Below are 20,839 nucleotides of genomic sequence, written 5' to 3'. Positions count from 1 at the left end.
GATAGATCTCTATGGGTTTTTTTTTTGGAAGCTCACAGTGATGTACTGTAAATATAGAGTACACCCAAACACCACACACACACATTCCATAGGAGATGTGTTGTTGTGTGCAGTAGTGTGTGGCAGCGGTGAGTAACAGGTGCGAGTGTGTCTGAGGGAAAACGATGGGTTACTGTGTGTGTGTGTGTGTGTGTGTGTGTGTGTGTGTGTGTGTGTGTGTGTGTGTGTGTGTGTGTGTGTGTGTGTGTGTGTGTGTGTGCGTGTGCGTGTGTGTGTGTGTTCTTGTACTTGCGGCATACTGAGGACCAGTGAGGGTTTTTAACCAACAAAGTGAGGACATTTTTACGGAGTGAGGACATTTTTCATTGAAATCACTTCCTTAGGTTGCTATAACATGCTATACTCAATTTGTCAAAAAAAAATAAAATAAAAAAAAATTTGGACGACAGTATATAGTATGACTTTTTTTGTCAAATTTTGGACCAAACATTTTGCGTAATTTTTTTTTTCAAATTTTGGACCAAACATTTTGGGTCCAATTTTTTTTTTCAAATTTTGGACCAAACATTTTGCGTCAATTTTTTTTTCAAATTTTGGACCAAACATTTTAGGTCCAATTTTTTTTTTCAAATTTTGGACCAAAAATTTTGGGTCAATTTTTTTTTTCAAATTTTGCGTCAATTTTTTTTTCAAATTTTGCGTCAAATTTTTTTTCAAATTTTGGGTCAAATTTTTTTTTCAAATTTTGGACCAAACATTTTGGGTCAAATTTTTCTTTCTCCAAATTTTGCGTCAAATTTATTTTCAAATTTTGGATGACAGTATAGTATGACGTTTTTGTCCAATTTTGGGACAATTTTTATTTTTCAAATTTTGGACCAAACATTTTGGGTCAATTGTTTTTTTCAAATTTTGGACCAAAAATTTTGGGTCAAATTTTTTTTTTCAAATTTTGGACGACATAGCATAGTATGATGTATATAGTAGATGTCATTCATGAGGTAGATATTTGTAATTTTGTTGATTTATAAAGTGGAAATGCTGGTCCTCACTTAGTCAGCAACCCAGTCCTCAGTATGCAGCAAGTACAAGAATGTGTGTGTGTGTGTGTGTGTGTGTGTGTGTGTGTGTGTGTGTGTGTGTGTGTGTGTGTGTGTGTGTGTGTGTGTGTGTGTGTGTGAGAGGCACACAGCAGCAGCAGCAATCGCTCCCAGTAGGACCACCGTGCCAGGAGCTGAGCTCACGAGCTGAAAACATCACATCTACAGAGCACACTGCCAACTACTTTAGGGAAAAAAATACATATATATATATCTATATATATATAGATATATATATCTATATATATATACACAGGTATATGCAGAGCTGGATTGCTCATTCTCCCCAACGGACAGATGGAGTCAGAGTGGAGGAGGAGAGAGGCCTGTGTTGATTGATGAGTAATGCTTTGCATTGGGAGACAGCTGCTGTGGAACTGTTTTTAAGACACAATGAAATGAAGATGGATTTTTTTCACCGTTTGCTCCTTTCTCTGTGTAAAATTGTAGCAGGTTCAGGGAAACGTATTCTCAATCTTTTTTTCTAGCAGAGGGGAGGATATGTAGGCAAACAACCAGCATACAATTTAGTATATTTTTCAAGCCCTTACCTACGATTTACTACCATGAAATTCAAGTGAGATAAAATCTGCATTATTTTTTTTGTTTTTAGTTTGGGAGCATTTAAAAACATAATGCATAGTCAGCGTGTGACATACAGTTGACACTGTTGAACAGAAAAGTAAGAAGGGGGGGAAACCAGAGAGTGATTTACATAATTTTTACTGTAAATGGGGGACACCGGAGGGAAAATGGTAAATGGTCTACTTTTATGAGCACTCAAAAGTGCTTTAAACTACAGCTCTGCCATTCACCCATTCATGCACATTCAACCATCTGTTAGAAGGACAACCGGCCTTTATAAAAGAAGACCAATAACATTCTAACTGTGTGCTCCAGTATATATTGAATATACTCAGCAGTTTACTGTGTTCTCTCTCGCACTTTTTTGGCCAAATCAGCGGATACAGTCCTTCTCTCAAATGAAAGTGTTATTGTCAGAGTGCGGCCGGCAATAACAGAAATCACAGAATGGCCGCGTCGTGTTTGGAACAATAGCAACTCTTGCTACACAGTCATCCACGACAACGACGGCTCTGGCCGTCGACAACACCAGACGTCAGGTTTGCTCATCGTATGTAAGCGACTTACACTTGAGTCCAGCATAAAAGAAACATAAGAGCAAATACAAAGAGCTCTGATGTATGTAATATGATAGTATATTATACTATCATATTTTTAAAACAGTACATGTTACACATTCAGTGTACAATCACATTATTATTCATCTGGCATCATGGTTTTATGCACCCAGTGAATATACAGTGCATCCAGTGTTCTTTTTAATTTGCTTTCATTTCTACAAACCAGAGAAAAAATACCTGGTTTACTTAAACAAGTATAACAAGTTAAATAGCTTTCTACAATAGCAATTTTTTCTTTATAATCTATAATCTTATATCTTTATAATCAGGGTGCTTGCTTGCGAGGGTCTTGAAAGTCTTAAAAAAAAAGTATGGAAAGTATGGGGGGAAAACAGCTGAAAGTTGATGCACTTTTGTGATTTTCATATGTTTTTGAAATGTTTTGTCACTAAAACATAATTGACTGTGAATTCTGCATTCATTCATTCATTCATGCTTTTATTAAAATCAACTTTTCTACTAAACACAACAGATACAATCTTAAACGAGAAAGTCTGCATTCAAGTATAAAATGACATGAATTCAAGGTCTTGAAAAACACGTTTCCTGTTTTTGGAAAAGTCTGGAAAATGTCTGCAATTTTTATTCGGGGGGGGGGGAGGGAAAGCACCCTGTATAAATTAAGTCGAAACTAAACAAAAATAAAACTAAACTATTCAAGTGAGTGCGTGTTTTCTACAGTATGAAACAGGGGCTCATAGCACCGGAGAGGGCTGTCGTGTCACTTTTTCATGGCCGTAAATTCCTCCAAGCATCTTGTGTGGACGATTTACTGCAGCACTCGCTGGGAGGTGTGTTTAATGTGTTGAATAGCATCTCCATAACTCTTATTTACAAACTCCTTACTGGGACTTAAGACTCTTGGTTACTGCAGGGTGCATCACGAGGAGTGCTCCAACCAGTAATCGCAATCGCAAATTTTTCTCAAAACTTTTGCGCCCACTCACATCCTGATTTAAATCTCAGGCACCAACAACCTCTCCAAACTGGAAACATGTCAAATGGGGAAAAAAGAAAAAAGCAGTCAAGGAACTGTCTCTTTTTTAAATGTTACTCACCGAGGCAGAGGCTGGAAATGATCATATGGCATCACCTCTTTAAATCCATCACTGGAGGAGAAAAGAAAGAAAGTCACTTTATAAGACAGTTATGTCAGGATAGCTGTCATAGAGAATCTTGGAGAAGGAACTGAAAGTGTACGGAGAATTACCCTTAAAGGTCCAATATGCAGTTTTAAATTCTGGTCTTATTTTACAACTGAATCACAGGTGGAATACACACGCTCACACAGAGACAAACCATTGACTCTCACACCTATGTGTGTCCAATTTGCCTAATCCCCAAATCATGTTTTTGAACTATGGGAGGTTCAAAACTGTTGGGTGCTCCTGTGCCAAAACTGGCCTGCCAGCATCACTATCTGGCAGATGATTTATAATATCTGATCTTAAATTATTTGCTTATCTTCACAAAAAAAAAAAAAAAAAATCATGTTGAGTTCTGACCTTTTATTCTGAAAAAAAAAAAAAAAAAACTTATTCAAATAGACTAGTGTTACTGGAATTGACAGTTAACTGAAACTAAAAGTTTGGTTTGAAAAATCCAAATAAAAACACTGGTGTTGTCATGGAGACAGCCAGATTTGGGGAGTAAATGTCCGTAAAAATAACTACTTGCATGTGTTAGGCTCGAAGTAAAAGCAGTAATTCTTAAAAAATATTCACAGTAGGAGTATGTATCTAATACACATTCGTCTTCATAAACAAGTTAGTGATTAAAGATCCAAATTATTGTTAGCTTAAGGCAGCAAATGTGGGTTTCTGTTTCTGACTGAAGACGTTTGAAGGCACTTTGCCTGATGAAGATACAACGTTTTGGCCCAATGTTCATTGTATACAAAAAAATTGGCCCCTCGACCACATTTACTTGCTGATTCCTGAACTACACCATCAGGAAAAAAACGTATTATGTGAATACATAACCCTGAACATACTGTAAACATGCTGGGTTTGTTTGTTTGCGTTCCCAGAGTGAGCACAATCAAAAACCTCAGGATGTCCAATATATCATTTGTATGTCTTGAACATAAAAGACACAACATGATGAGTTACTTGGTCGTGGCCATAATCAGGTTTTACTTATGTCGTCACAGGCAACTTTTTCAGTTAAAGGTCACATAGAGTGGTCCTGTTGCACATAAATGTTAGTTATGGAGGTCTACTTACATATATTAACTTGTTTTTATGGTCAAAAACCTCCTAGTTGCTGTAAACGAGCCGATTGAAATCCTCTTTTCTGACGCTGTTGAACTCTGACCCCCAGAAGACAGAGTGTGTTGTGATTGGCCAGTACTACTCAGCACATCCGCCCTCAGAAGCGCAGCGCCCCCCTCTGGGACGGTGGATACACTGCTCCTCATTATCAAAACATTATTTTAAAGGGGAAATAAGTAGTTTATAGTGCCATCTAGAGGAGAGGCTGAAATTTACAACAAAGACCTGCTGCTCTGCTCACCCCCTCCCTTCCCTGAGCGCTATACGGTATCCGCAGCTGGTCAAATGTCGTCCTCGTCGTCTTTCTCCGTGTCAGCAGATGAGGTTCGTGAGGCGAGGGAGAGGGCGAGCTACCGCGGCCGTAGCAGACAAAGCGGAGAGAGTGGAGGCGGGACTTCCTCTACAAGTAAAGAGACGCTTGTTTTGTTCTCTCGCGTTTGTCCTTACAGGCTCCGGTAGAGACATGGCGTCTCGCTGCTAACAGTGGCTATGCAACCGCGGTCCGCGGTCATGTTATTTTACATGACTTTTTGAAACACTACGAAAATGAAACAAAAACTATTATACAGCGACTAGACAATGCAGGAGCACATAATATGTATAAAAAAGTGGATTTTGGGTTATATAAACCCATAAATACTACACATTGTACCTTTAACAGTGTTTAAAAATAGCTTCGTCACGACTCCCCGCCGCAGTCCCTTTTATGACTTTGACCCGGAGTCAGAAGACAATGTCGCTCGTGAAACACCTCCACAACGGACGTTCTGCGTCTTCTGAAGTTCAATGTACGCAACCGGATGTGCCCGGACTAGTGGCCGGAGCAGGAGGATCGGTTATTCAGGAGAACCGATGTTTACGTAACTATTACGGGATTTTCAGTGATCTCGTTGAGCCCCGAGATTACAATAAAACACAGCGTTCTCAGCAATGGCTGAACTGTTTGTTTTGAAACTTCAGGGCTTCATAAACAAGGTAATGACGCAGATACACACCAAAAAAAACAGCGTTAATAGGAACTTCCGGTCTAGGTCCGCTTTAAAGTGAGTGAGTCTCTAACAGTCAGCGTTGACCATGCGTCAGTAACTCATACAAAAAAACCTCCAGTTGTACTTGCGATGCATCTGATAATAACGCGTACCCTTCGTTGCAGGGGTCCATGTTGCACTCCTTGAGCTTCGGTGTTGGTTTGGTGTTTTCTGGATAGCTGTCACAGTGGTGCTCAGGCAGGGTCAGGTCGGACCGGACGTCTATGCACTCGGCAGAGTTCAGCTGATAACCTGGAGGAGGAAATGTGGCAAATTGTGGCTGTTGCCTCAGATGACTGGGACCCATCACAGACAGCTGAGGACGAATAAAAATCATTCAGACATGCAGATGCCTGACGGTCCTCTTACCTCCTCCACAGGAAACAGAGCAGGGGAAGAAGTCAGTCTCTCTCCACTGGTATCTAATTGGCTGGTAGAATAGAAACTGCACAACTGTGTCCTGAGGGCCTCCATACTTCAACTGGACAACGTGTGTGGTGACAGAGCAAGAAAAGAAAAGAAGCTTTATGTTATACAAGTTGGGGGGAAGATGAAATACAGTATGTGATTAGATTAGATGCTCAGATCTGGAACAAACAACCACAGTGAGTCATGATGTATAATATGTAATGTGCACTAAATCACCAAAGGTTAGGCACTGCAGCTTTAATATGTTGATGGGCTGCAGAATATTTCCTGAATGATTCCAGTTCACTGTATTACTCTTTTACTGAGTCTTGGAGTTTTGATCAACCTTACTCTGAACTTTCAGTTTGACGTTTTGACCCAAAATGAACTCTTTCAATCATTCAGTCTTCAAGAGATACACCTTTGTTCAAAGTGCAGAGAGCTCCCTTAGATGGTAGAAAAAAAAAGTGAGCCTTTCAACAGCCTTTTTCCTTTTCTTTTGATGATGTAACTGAGGTGCAAGTCATTTATCACAACCTCACAGCAGATTTGGACTGGATGACCAAACTGCTAAATGTGCCTTTTATTACACCTGACCTTTGATACAACTATTTATCAGAGTTCAGTACAAAATTCACGTATCTGTACATTACTTTGTTATTTATATTTCTTGCAACTTTTACTCCACTACATTTCCTCTAACTATCTTTGTTACTCGTTACTACTAAAACTTACAGGTACATTTTATATGAGAAGATTACTTTTGATACGTACAGTAAGTGTCACATACTTTAAAGGGGAAATAAGTAGTTTATAGTGCCATCTAGAGGAGAGGCTGAAATTTACAACAAAGACCTGCTGCTCTGCTCACCCCCTCCCTTCCCTGAGCGCTACGGTATCCGCAGCTGGTCAAATGTCGTCCTCGTCGTCTTTCTCCGTGTCAGCAGATGAGGTTCGTGAGGTGAGGGAGAGGGCGAAGCTACCGCAGCCGTAGCAGACGAAGCGGAGAGAGAGGAGGCGAGACTTACGCTACAAGTAAAGAGACGCTTGTTTTGTTCTCTCGCGTTTGTCCTTACAGGCTCTGGTAGAAACATGGCGTCTCGCTGCTAACAGTGGCTATGCAACCACGGTCCGCGGTCATGTTATTTTACATGACTTTTTGAAACACTACGAAAATGAAACAAAAACTATTATACAGCGACTAGACAATGCAGGAGCACATAATATGTATAAAAAAGTGGATTTTGGGTCATATAAACCCATAAATACTACATATTGTACCTTTAAGGCTTTTACTACTTACTAATATTATAAAAAGTGACTTCAACTTCTACCAGTCATTTTATGGTAAGATACTTGTACTTTTACTCAAGTTTCCCTTTTAGGTACTTTATACAAGACTGACGACTGAAAGAGAATACACTATATATTTTTTCCACTAGAAATGTGTTACCATCAGCAGGCGCATGCAGCTGTTGACAGACTGACTGGATACGAGGAGTCAGTGCTCAGCTTCCAACACAAACTGAATAAATCTTCTTGCAGTCAGATAAACTGTAGGAAATCAAGGATTTGGATGACACTCCTCGCAGTGTATCTATTAAATTACCACTAACCACATTAATAGAGACTTTGCCGACAGTGCAGAACATGCTTATTAGGTTTAAGAGCTGGGAATGTCAAAATGGAAATAAGACGTTTGAGCTGTGATTTATCAGCGAGGGATGCAATTTGTGCCTGTGACTCGTTGCCATCTCGGCCACAAATTCCCTCCGTCTCCATTCAAGCTGAGTTTGAACACGACTAAGTCGTAAATCTGAAAAGACAATGTAAGCTGCAACATGGCCGCTGGCCTCCATGCTGCTTTCTACTGTACAATAACCCTGTTATCAAAGACCCAGAAACCACCGATGTGACAGCCGGGTCTCAAATAGTTTCCAATGTCCCTGAAGAAAAAAAGAAATGGGGGCATTTTGTTGAGATCTTTTTCTGCTTTTTGTGATTATTTCCAACGGTGGAACTGTGAATGTGAGGCCGATTCACAACAAGTACAACTTGTGTTATAGAAAAAAAGAAAGTGCAGCCTTACGTGTGTGATAGAAATAGTGTCGTACAATACTGTAGCGCAACGTGTTTTGATTGGTCTCCAAGGCAACCATTGATGTGCTTCCTTAGTCTCACCTTGATTATATAATCAGCTTTGAGTGGACCATGTGTCCTGAGTGTCTGTCTGTCCGTCCCCCTTTGAAAGTCCAACGATGTGTTTCCTATCACGTAGGAGCCTGTGGACGTCAGGCCGGTCTCTTCCTTCTGTCCTTGAAGAGACACAGCTTCAATGACTGTTGGAGAAACAGAACAAGAAAGAAACTCATCAGGGAGCATTTTTGATAACAACATCACATTTTACACAAGTGTTAATAAATCCTGTGGTGGGGATTTACAAATCTACTACCACTTGATGCCCCCTGCACTGCTCTCCACTCTTCTTACCTCATCCTCCTCCTTCCCCACTCAGCTCTCAGCCAAATTCCTGGCATTTTTCAAAATCAGGAGTGAGCTTCGGAAGATGGGTTTTTAGTTAGCCGTCTGTGAAATCTATGTTAAATAGCTCTACGGTATGACTGCTATCACTGATCTAGTGTGTTTCCTCAGTGACATTTTCTGGAATCGCCTGTGTTCGAATTACATGGCAGCCAATGGGAGCTCAGCTGGGTTAGGGGTTAAAAAAAAAAGTGGTTGGAAGGTACCATTAAGGGGAGGCAAATTGAACAACTGTCAGACAGGACATGTGTACGTGTGCGAGCATCAGTGAACACATCACACAACATTTTATCCAATCAGGATCCTGAAATCCACAAGCAGGTGGTTCTCTCTGCTCTTGAAAACTTGAACTATCTCTTTAAACCCCAGTACAGCAACACAATGCAGTCTAGCATAAAATAATCCATGAATTCATGTCCATACTGAATGAATAAATGCACCGGGTAACGTTTTTTTTTTTTTTCTTGTGTGTGTGCTCTAACTCTAATTGTGTTTGATTCATCTAAAAACATGTAATCAGTGAGACCACTTTAAAAACTTGACAACAACTTAGTCTTGTGATAACATTAAAGTTTCGGAGGAGTTCGTGAACTTTTACGATGGCTCAGCCAAGCCGAATGCTGAATTGATTTCCTCTCTTTTGCTGTGGTCTCTCTCTCTCTCTCTCTCTCTCTCTCTCTCTCTCTCTCTCTCTCTCTCTCTCTGTTTCCCATCCGCCCCACTGTTCTCCTGGTAGTTGATGAACGATCTGTTAAAGTAATTGCTAGGTCACTCCTCAATTCTGCAGCATCTGACAAAGCACACATCCAGTAAATCCTGCAGCTCTTTGGAACCTGCAGGAGCTTGAGTATATTAGCAGGGTGACGGCTGTGGACATGTGCTGGCTTCATCGCGGCACCGCTGCGCTCCATTCGGCCGACAATAAAAACCCGCTCAGGAAACCCCCACGTGACAAACAAATACTTTGTCTGATCTGGACACGTAAATCACAGGGTTCACGCTTTAAAAAAAGCTCCATTTTGTATTTGGAGGATTTTTTTTAAACAAACATTTTTCTTTACCCAATACTATAATAACCTATAGCTCCATCGTCTGGTACGCGCAGTGGACAAAAAAAAGGGTACGGTGGCCTGGGAGTGCAAACCGTGATTACAACGTGAAACACTTAAAAACAAAAGCCACAGTCCTTACAGAAAGGGATTGTACAAAGTCACAATTCCCAAAACAAATTGTACAGATACTGTTCTGTCTTATCTTATATAGCAACACTTCCTTTCAACCTGGCTTTCAAAATAAGAGCCTCTAATTTTAGCTTTCTAATATCAAACTTTTGCCATAATTGTCACTGTATTAGTTAATTCCAGAAAATACACATTTTAATGTCATTCCACAAGCCTCTTTTGGAAGTTTGTATGTTAAATGGTTTGTTAAATATTATGTGTCTTACTGTCAAAAATTACTGACAGCACACTTTATCACTTCCAGGTCACTTGAAACATTTGGTACATTCCTTTTCCATAAGGACTTATGGAAAAGGCTTTTCTACATTTGTTTTTGGAAACATGTAAATTAGTTTTCACTTTTGTTGATTTGTTTAGGGATTTGTAAAATTGTTTCATGTGTTTTTTTTTTTGTTTGTTTTTTTTAATTATTGATTTGCACTTCAAATCCAGAATCCCAGTCAAACCAAGGCATTTCTGTGTGGAGCATTTCCTCCAGGTCAAATTAGTTTACTATGCAAATGAACACTTATTTCTCCTTCTGTTGCTGTTTAATTTCTGCAAAACCTGAACTACCCACTTGATTTAAATATCAATTACATTGATCAAATATTAAAATTCCAAATTTTAAAATGAAAGCATACAATTACTATCTTAAATGTAACGATTAGATGTAACGATGAATACAATTAATAGAACTGTATTCATTGTAAATGTAAAATGTCTTTCTACACCTGGGTAAACGTTGTGACACAGCAGCTTTTCAGCCTAAAGCTCAGAAGTAAACATCCACATTAACTGTTCACCACAGTGCAAATATCATTGTTGGCTCTGGACACGAGTGCAAGCAGCATCTGCCTTAAAACAAACACTGTGATTCATTGAACTGTATTGATCAGTCTCTACATTGGATCCAAACACCACCACAGGAAAACAAACCGAATTTGCTTACAGAAGAACATTATTGATATATATTCATTCCACCTTATTTGAAATGCTTTCCTTCACACATAAAACTGAATTTGTGTGTGTGGTCGCTCACCTATCGCATCAGGTCCTTTGGCACCGAGTCTGAGAAGGCGACTTCCCACCGGCACCTCCAGAAGTGTCTTCAGAGCTGCAGGCGAACACAAGGTCGGACAACGTTTTCATTTCAACATTAAAGACGTGACAAAATCATGACAAAACACGATGAGGTTGTATATCAGAAGAAACTTCTGCAGAAGAGAATCAAAAACATCAGAATTCAACAAACATTCTAAGGCCCATTTTGACAAGTAAAACAAATTAGGTATTGTGTGTCTATGTTCTCTCCTATTCAGAAACGTATATGACCATCATACTGCTATATACAGTATAGTACAATTCATTACCGTATAAACATGAGCAACCTCTATGGAGTTAGATTTGTGTCTTTATTATTCAATCAAAAAAAAGTTTGCTTCAATCAAAAAAAACCTTTTCAATCAAAGAAAAAAAATGTTCAAATGAAATTTTTTGAGTCTCAAATATTTTTTGCATTCAAACTATTTTTTTCTTTGATTGAAAATGATTTTTTTGATTGAAGTGATATTTTTTATTGAAAATATTTTTTTTTGTTTGAAGCAACTTCTTCTTTGATTGAGTTATAAAGACACAAATGTCCTACCCATAATGTGGCCCAAACACAAAAAGATCACTTCACTCAAAAAAAACCTTTTCAATCAAAGAAAAACAGTGTTCAAATGCATTTTTTTGAGTCTCAAATATATTTTTGCATTCAAACAATTTTTTTCTTTGATTAAAAAGGTTTTTTTGATTGAAGTGAAGGTTTTTTTGATTGAAAATATTTTTTTGATTGAAGCAAACTTTTTTTTGATTGAATAATAAAGACACAAATCTAACTCCATAAACCTCAGTTTACACTCGACTAAAAAGGTTGGTACATTTTTTGACACGGAGACCGATTGTATGCTCTGCCAGCTTAAATATGAATGACAGTCAAATGCTAACAACAAGCTTTGTGTTATGTGACAAGGGCGGCGTAACAACTGAATGTCACCGTTGAGCTACAGCCGTAGCATAATGTACTGTATCTGAAGTGATCTATTTGCAGCCTCGCAGCTAAATCTGTAGCACGAGGGGAAACTTTGTCCAATCTATTCCAACCACCCTGTGTGCACGTCCCCTCAGTGGAATGATTGCTGCTCTGACACGGATAAAAACTGCCTATGCTGCAAAGAAAACAATAAGAGGGGAGTCTAAAAGAGAATCCGACAACAAACCTGATTTCAGGTCCTCATCAGATTAGTGGAGCTCAGGACGGATCACTGCAATCGCAATATGTGAGTATTTGAATCAATCAACTTTTTCCCCCCAATGATCCTGGGACCTACATATGATAGTTCTTTAAATCCCATCATACAGTATGTGCACATGGATAAAACTTTTTCTCAGGATAATTAGAAATCCAATCACACTGTTGCATTTGAATCTGTTTCTCTTCATGGCTTTCAGCTGGCGGACGTCCCATGCAATTCCTCCACACGGCTTTTATTGTAACAGACAATTTTATCGGTGAACAGTGCGGTGCTGCCAGTTGACTTTCACTTTAAATCTTGTCAGTGCGATCGAGAGTGTAAAATTAGAGGGTGAAGAAAATAATAAGGAGTCTGAGTGTGAAGGGAGATGAAAGAATAATGACCTGGCGTGTACCGTGTCTTCAAGAATAAAGCTGCTAATGTGAAAACACTACGTCAGCTTTCAGACCATGTCTGGGGTTCACCAAATGTGGCAGAGGAAAACAAGTAATGATAGTTAAAAAAAATTAAAACTATTTTGAGTGCGCCTGCAGCCTTTTACAGCCGCTCCTGTCCAGTCTTCTACTTTTCAAAAACAATTTCCTTTGTGATAATAAAAGTATTCTGATTCTGATTGTGATGTAGAATTTCTTTGTGTGGTTGTATCTGATAGTGACACATAGTCAGTGCTGACACGGCTGCCAGTGGAAAAAGCAGGCTAACAAGCTACACCAGCGTAAGTGTGAAATATCTTAAATAGAAGTTCTCCATTAGGAATAGTTCCTGGTGCTTTTTTAGCACCTGCTCTGGCAGAAGGTTGTAAGCGAGCTGAGCCGATACTAAAATGTGACGTCGACAGACTGACTGAGAGAATCGTAACACAGTCATGAGCGACACGAGAATCAAACCGAACAATGCTGAACTGTAGATTAGCTTTAAAAAAAATTTTTTTTAATCCTGAAATCATGCTTTAATCGCCAACATTTAGCAAGGACATTTCTAAAATCTCAATATTTAGCAGAGGAGTTGGGTGTTTTTGGTACTGAACTAATGTTTTTAATTGACCGATTCTCATGATTCAGTACACAGAATGCTTTTCTAGTCACTAGTTTGTGTCGTGTATAAAATGACACCACGGCAGTTTCGTGCAGCTGTGCTATGACGACCCTGTCCAATGTTATAGTGGTACTATAGTAATGGAAAATGATGTGTCTGATACCAAACCAAGTGGTGCTCGAATTGTATAATTGAAAAGCACCTCGAGTCTCATGACAAATTGGTTTGGCTTTGCAAGTCTCTCGCTCCCACCAAATTCCGTGGGGAAAATCTGTTATTTTTACATCATGGCACACAGGAGATACTGAGCAAACAATAAACTTTTCAACATCTGTGTATGTTTCTGCAGTCACTGCATGAAAACCCAGATTATCCGCGCCGCCCACGCCAGGTAACGCCAGCGAACGCCCGTGATTCTCCGGCGTTATTAGCCGTTCTCCGCGGCGTTCGCCTGTTCCAGATAATGCCCGATCACTGATGATAACGAACGGGGGGGGGTCGCGGGGGGAAGCCGCGGGGGAGCGGGTGCGGGGGCCGCCCGCTCGCGAACCCCCGCTAGGTGCTAACGGCTCAAATTAGCATATCAATGTAGCGATCGTCAGACCAGCGCTGACTGACACAAACAACCATTGGATGAAAGCACACACAGTTCCACAGTAAAATCCTCTGTGATTGGACAGCAAACCCCTCACTCATTGGTCACCTTTGGAACAAATGGTCATTTGCCCCTCCCATTTTTAATAATGATTATAATAATATAGATATTAATAATATTATTAATGATACTACTACACTAGTGATGTCAATCGAAGATTCAAATCAATCGAAGCTTGACATCACTTTCAGACAGTTCCCATCCCATCATACATACTGTATGATGGGATTTTCAGACAGTTCCTTTCAGACAGTTCCTCCAATCATCATGCAGAAGCCCAGCGTCCACATCCGTGCCAGAGAAGCTGAGCTTCCGTGGAAGTGAAGTCTTTGGCGCATTTGTCCAATCACTGCCGAGGTCACCGCAGTGGAAACACGGCAATCAGAGAAGGCAGACTTCACCCCATTAACGCAACAAGCCTCTGGCGGCCTCTGTTGGTCATTTTGGCAAGTGCAAGTGTGGAAGCACAAACAAACAGACACATAGAGACACTAAAAACAACACTTCACTCCCACCACGTGGGGTGAAGTGATCCGTCTTCCGTGTAAATACAACACAGTACATACTTGACGACATTTTAGAGGAAGCTGAGCTTCCCTTGCTGTCTTCGAGCAGTCGCCACCGCTGTGCTCCCCGTTTATGGTAAAGGCCTCTCGCTGTTTTTGAAAGCACTGACTAATGGCGACCACCACACGTCCAGTCAGTGCACTCCTTAAATCTGCCTGCTTTACAACTGCACAGCAGCACTGATCAACTCCGCAGACCCCGAGTAACATCCACGTGTGCTTGCGAGACGTCGGCGAGCTCGACTCACTAGTCAATCATGAGACTCTCTTAGGGTCGTGCTCGGAGCACACACAGACAGCACAGAGCTGAACTATTAAAAGTATTTACTGCTGTTTCTCTCAAGCCTGCAAGATTCCTCCCCGACTTTCCACAGAAGAAGCACCTCTCCCTCTGTGGTTAAGTGAGGAGATGTGGTAATGATGTGGGACCTTCAGAGACAAATGGAGAGTCAATTCCATTCGCACTAAGGTATTTTCTTCCAGCAAAGGACGAGTACTGAGCTGAAACAATTAAGCATCTGTGGCTGCCAGCCATGGGGCTTTGCCCCTGACATACAGTAGCATAATTATGTTTGGAAAACCGCATCTGCAGTGTCCCGAATTTATGGTAGCAATGAAAGAAATTCAGCTGCAGTCATTAGCATTTTTTTTTCTCTGTTCCAAAATAGAGATTATACACAAAGCCAAATATTTAAAAATATTAGTGAAACGAAACCCAAATAAACAGCTACGAGCTAATTTTGTGAGTCCACTTGAATCTGGTTTCACCGAATACTGCAGCCAATTCATATTCCAGATGCAATCACTGAACGGTAGAGTCATGAATAAAGAATGAACGGGAACAAAGGTGGTACTCTGTGTTTGTGCAATGGTAAATAAAGCCTTTAATCACTCGTCATTAAAGGGTAAACGGCAGGATCTCCTCTTCTAGGACATTAAAGATGAAACTTTAATGGTACGGTGTGAAGGATTTAGATGATATAATTGATGGAAATGGAATATGATGTTTGTGATTATGTGTTTAGTTGCTTCTCATGAAAATCAACAAAGTGTTGTTCATATTTTGTATCTGCATAGATAGCAGGTGCACAGCCATGCTTCCTCTGCAACTAAGGATGAACAAACCACTTGCATCGACTCCAGAGAGGTCCTTCCATGTTTTTATGTTACCTGAGAGCTTGTGCAGGTCATCTTAAAGGAGTAGGTCCATGTTTTCCAGGTTTGCTCTTACTGTAAACATGGTTGCCAGAGGGGACAGAAAATGCGAAGAAAAATGGCGTGTACCTCATACAACCTCGCTCCAATGTTTTCATAACTACAACCCTAACCCTGTTTGCTTAACATTATGTCTTTGTCTCATGCTTAAATAAATATTGCAAATTCAAATGTATACCACTGATATAATATCTTATGCTGTAAAATGTATGGCCTTTCCCTAAATACTGTTAATATTAAAAGCCACGGCAATATGTACACAACTGACACATTCATTTATTCATTTTCCATTGAAGAGACTTGGATCCAGAGATTCTCAGACTTTCAGGACACAGTGTGGATATGTGCATTTACATTAAAGTGTTTCAAGTTATTTCTTGAAATCTGATCAAAGGTGGACTATCGGTCAACTAACTGACAATACTGAGGAAACGAGAACTTTACGATACCTTATCACCTGATGTGACATCTGCATGCACCGTGCTGATGAAGAAAAAACTGTGGCCACACTTAACTCAGACAAAAGTTTTATCAGAAGTAAACTTTAAACTGATCAAGTCACTGTCCCTTTTAGCTTCATCTGCAAAACCATAAGAACCAAGAACCCACTGCAGCAGCAATAATCCTGCAGATAGTGGGGTATAAGATAAGAAAAAAAAATTCAACATGTAGAGACTGCGTCCCCATGGAGAGGAAGGCTGGAAGCCAAGAGGAAGCCGAGATCAAGAAAACCTGCCACAGATGCTACTCATAGGGGGTCAAATTTAATTTCTAAGAATGTTGGAGGGGCTCATATATCCTTCGCCTGAGGCAGAAGACTTAGCTGTGATAGGCAAAAAGAAAGTCCAGAATAAATCAGCTGCCAATGAAGGGATGCAAAATGAGTGTCCTGAAGACAGAGCTCACCCAGTATCTGCCTTGTACCAATGTGTGTTTGCAAATCAGGTTTAGAAATAAGGTTAAACATTCTTATCATGTCCCTGACATAAACTGTACATTATTTCCAGGTTTTAACTGTGACAAATCACAATATAACACAGTATTTTGTGTGTTTTACTGTGGAATTACTATTGTTGTGGCTCCTCTACCTGATAAGTGTGATATTAGTTATCAATTGTATTTACAAATGAAAATGCTGCTAAATTACTGTTAAACTACAGTAACACAGCTAATTACAGCTAGACTACTGTGAGAATACTATAAAATACTGTATTTATATGTAAAACATATTGAAATATCACTGCCAGTTAACAGTAATTTACTATAAAGCGATATAGCAACCTGTAAAAATACAAAATCAACTGTCAATATACAGTGAAATATTTTGCAGCGTACTCTTGAGAAAAACTATAGTAAAAAGGTTTTTATGTAACCTCGTGTAGACTACAGTTATGCTACTTTAATACGGTCATAAAATGTGTGCGGTTGAGGCAGTTGTGGTTCTTTTGTTGCTCATGTGATGCTCATTTTATGAATGTTTTTTAAAGATGTGCATCTGTGTGCGCAGAGTGGTGAACATTAAATATCTGTGTGTAAAAGTGTATTCATATTCCACAAACCCAGCAACCGTGCTTTCGAATCTGGTAAAAATGTGAAATAATCATGGCTGTTTTGCGCCTGTCCTTAAATGCACAAATGTTTCATGTAATTAACAAGCAACAACAAACATTAGGAAGAAAAAAAGTCAGTAGTGGAAACACCTAGATTGGCCAAAACTCTGCTGTTAATTGAAGCGCTCGGTGTTAAACCATCGTAAAGTCTTGCAGAAGAAAACACAACTGATGTGCGAATGGCGCGCCTCCATCTGCTCGTGAGCGGGTTGTAAACAGATGGCAGTTAAATAGTCCGGCCTTGATAAACGAGCGTTGGAGTCAACGAGAGGAGAGCGGGCCAACAGTGGAGATGGTTCCTGAAGGCCTCGGTCCAACTCGATGACTGACACGCAGCCAAGACAGGTGAGAGGCTCGAGTCCCAGCAGACAAACACACACATCCAGCTTTGTTATACACGTCCCACAGGGTCTGACTGGGAGGACGGCTGGATGGACAGGAACGGAGCACATGTTTTGGTCTGGGGGCTGAAGCAATATTATTTTCTAAAAAGGATCTCGAAGAGAGAGCTCACAGATTAGCTCTTGCTCAGGGAGTGGATGAAGACATGTACATGAGTTGGACACACAAGAGGGAACAACGTCACTACCAGTGTTTTAAAGTATGAATACTTTGTCACGGTACTTAAAAGTACAAAATTCACATATCTGTACTTTTTACTTTATTGACCTCCACCAAGGAGGTATATGTTTTCACCAGAGTTCGTTTGTCTGTCTGGCTGTCTGTTAGCAGCATAACTCGAAAAGTCAAAGACGGATTTGAACGAAATGTTCAGGAAATGTCCCGCAATGGGACCAGGAACAAGTGATTAAATTTTGGCCGTGATCTGTAGATGCTAGCACTATTTTTATGGTATTTTGTAGGCACTGAGCTGCCTTGGCGGAGGTCTGCGCTCTCCTAGTGCTTTTCATTTTACTACCTCTAACTATCTTTGTTATTCATTACTACCAAATACAATCTGAAGATAAAGAGGACTTGGTAACGGTCTGTATTTATATATGCTTTTCTAGCTCACAAGCTGCAACATGGGGTTAAGTGTCTTGCTCAAGGACACATATACATGAGCAGGGCTAAGAATTGAACCCATAACTTCCCAATTGAAAGACAACTCACCTTACCACTATGGCTCAATCCTAACTCCTCACTTTTTTCATACTATTACTTCTAAAACGTACAGGAAATGTCATAAACTTTAAGACATTTACGAAAGTAATATCATAAAAAGTGACTTCAACTTCTACCAAAGTAACTTTCTGGTATAACCTACTGTACTTTTTACTCAAGTATCCCTTTTAGGTACTTTATACAAGACTGGTCACTACGACTCCCATGGTCAGATACCTACGTTGTTCTGGTGTCAGGTGAGGCAGACTCTGTCCTCGCACGAGCCGACACGTGGAGCCGTCACCGGCGCAGACGCCACAGTTGTCCTCCTTGGCGCCGCTGGCCAGCTGTCGATCACAGCCCACGTCCTGCACACACATCACAAACACACACGTTATGTTTATTTGAAATACCAGCGACTGCCCCCGCTTCCAAAGGTCTGCAGCACAAGCACTATTAACCGCTTTATTAAAAATAAACACTGTTCGATTTTACTTTGTCCCATTTTATCTTTTTCTCTGTTTTATTGTTGTTTTATTGTTTTTATTATCTTTACTATTTTCTGTAACGCATCCTTGGGTGCTTTTAAAGGCACTTATAAATAAAATGTATTATCATTACCATGAGTATTATTTATACATCCATGAATTTTGAGACTAAATAAACCCAACACAGGCAACTCACGGACAGAAATATAAGAGCTGCATATTTATTTTCAAACTCAATAAAGCTTCAAAACACTCAAATGTCATTAGCAGGTTATCTCATCAGTTTCTTGCTGGAAAATAATAATCGAAATAAACAGCTATTTATATTAAGTCGTATCAAACTAGAATTGTCACATACTGATAGGAACCCCACTTATTAACCACACATTATTGCTTCATTTTAATGATATTTCAGATCAAGCAAAGCCTTAAAAATACATATTTATGTCAGGAATATACAATATGACACAAAGTCAGGTTAGACCTTTGCAAAATACCCAGATTTTGACTGATGAATATAAGCCTAAACATTATGTCACAATATACATTATGTTGCATTGCAGAGTGAATGAGTTCGGACTTGAATACATTTAAAAATATATATATATTATACTGAATTTGGCCCAACCCACCAAGTTCTGTCAAATCAGTGGATCCTAACAAGCTTGGGTCGACACTCCATTTCAAACAAGCACTGCAATCGGGACTTTTTCCCAAAAGTGTCCACAGGGCGAGTATGTGAGAATGCAAATGTTGCATTTTCCTGAGAGCTCCTTAGTTAAATTTCAGGAAGAGTCCAATAAGAAAGTTTATATGGAGCATGTACTCTGCCTCCTGCATACTCAAACCCGGTGCCACCCCTTGCTTGAATATTTTGTAAATGTCCCTACTGTTATGAGCAAAAAATAGAAAAGACTGTAGAGGATTATTTTTTTTACCTTCAGGCCTCAACACATGCACAACTTTTATAAAAACAGGAACACACACAGAATGATGTTGTCAATTTGTAATTTCTTTTAAAATATTGTCCCTTGATTATTGTCATAAATATTATTCCACTTTTATTCTATTCAATTTTAAAATCACATCAGTCCAACTTTGTTCAGACAGATGTCAAACTTGGCCTTAAGCTTTTTCTCCCACAATTTCTTTTACAAAAACATACACTGTCACAGAGTTTGATTTCATTTGCGACTGCTCTCCCACAAACACACACACAGACTCGTGTAGATCTCCTGAGGCTTGTTGGACCGGAGTATTGTGACAGGCTGCAAAAAACAAAGTGACACATACATACGGATACACAACGCTGCACAGTGTAGCTCTCCCCTCTCACTTTCCTCAGCAATTGTGTCTGTTTTCTCTTCCACGTGTGCACAGCTGGATTTCTGTGTCTGCACTCTGGGTCTATTATTAATACATGCACACGCATTAGAAGAAGAATTGGCCTCAATCCGTCAGTGAAAACGTCCTGCTACAGTACCACAGAAGCCCATCACCTCCATTACAGATGATGCCATTTCATCCCTGCCATGCCCAGGTCCCTCTCAGCATGTCAGGGTGGAGCACACACCCATCATCTCTCCCCCAATATTGCAGCAAACAACCTGTGAGTGCCTATAGTTGTTAGGTTTGATGGTGCAACGGTAGAAGCCTGAGTAGCCCGGGGTTGTCCAGAAATAGCTTTTCACTCAGGTAAATCCTGTCACCAAGTTCTATTTGAGTGGAAAATGGTGGCAAAGCAACTGAAACTGAAAGTGTGAGAAGGGTAACTTTTATAAGCTGGCAGGAAATGAGCACCATTTGTTATGCTACAGCAAACAACTAACCTAAAATTGAAGTTTCATAATAATCAGCCTTCCATTCGCACAGAGTTGATTTCCTTTCAATGCAATGGTAAATTGACAATCTCTATTTCAAAAATTCATTAAAATGATTCCTTAAGAGCTTTGCTAATATTTTCAATGGATCCTTGTTCAGGGTGACACTGACTTTTATTATAGCAAACGTCAAGTCATTTCAAGATACTTTTTGTTTTTTGGAATAAAGTCACCTCACTGTCAAAGTGCATCAGGGCAAATGGATCATTTC

At 39.8% G+C, this 20,839-nt stretch overlaps 1 protein-coding gene across 1 annotated transcript in view; it reads right to left on the bottom strand.

Moving 5' to 3' along the window:
* Positions 1 to 20,839, bottom strand: part of adamtsl3 (ADAMTS-like 3) — a 177,100-nt gene that overhangs the window by 42,832 nt on the left and 113,429 nt on the right. The window contains exons 7-12 of the mRNA XM_083901045.1: positions 18,502 to 18,628; positions 10,818 to 10,892; positions 8,196 to 8,353; positions 5,976 to 6,087; positions 5,720 to 5,858; positions 3,364 to 3,414 (exon numbers count right to left, since the gene is read on the bottom strand). Of these exons, the coding sequence (XP_083757171.1) occupies positions 3,364 to 3,414; positions 5,720 to 5,858; positions 5,976 to 6,087; positions 8,196 to 8,353; positions 10,818 to 10,892; positions 18,502 to 18,628 (662 nt within the window). The remainder of the gene's footprint in view (positions 1 to 3,363; positions 3,415 to 5,719; positions 5,859 to 5,975; positions 6,088 to 8,195; positions 8,354 to 10,817; positions 10,893 to 18,501; positions 18,629 to 20,839) is intronic.

Source organism: Microchirus variegatus (assembly GCF_963457635.1).
Source record: "Microchirus variegatus genome assembly, chromosome: 14".
Lineage (NCBI taxonomy): Eukaryota > Metazoa > Chordata > Actinopteri > Pleuronectiformes > Soleidae > Microchirus > Microchirus variegatus.
Note: the sequence above shows the minus strand (reverse complement) of the source record. Positions and strands in the feature narration are given on the sequence as shown.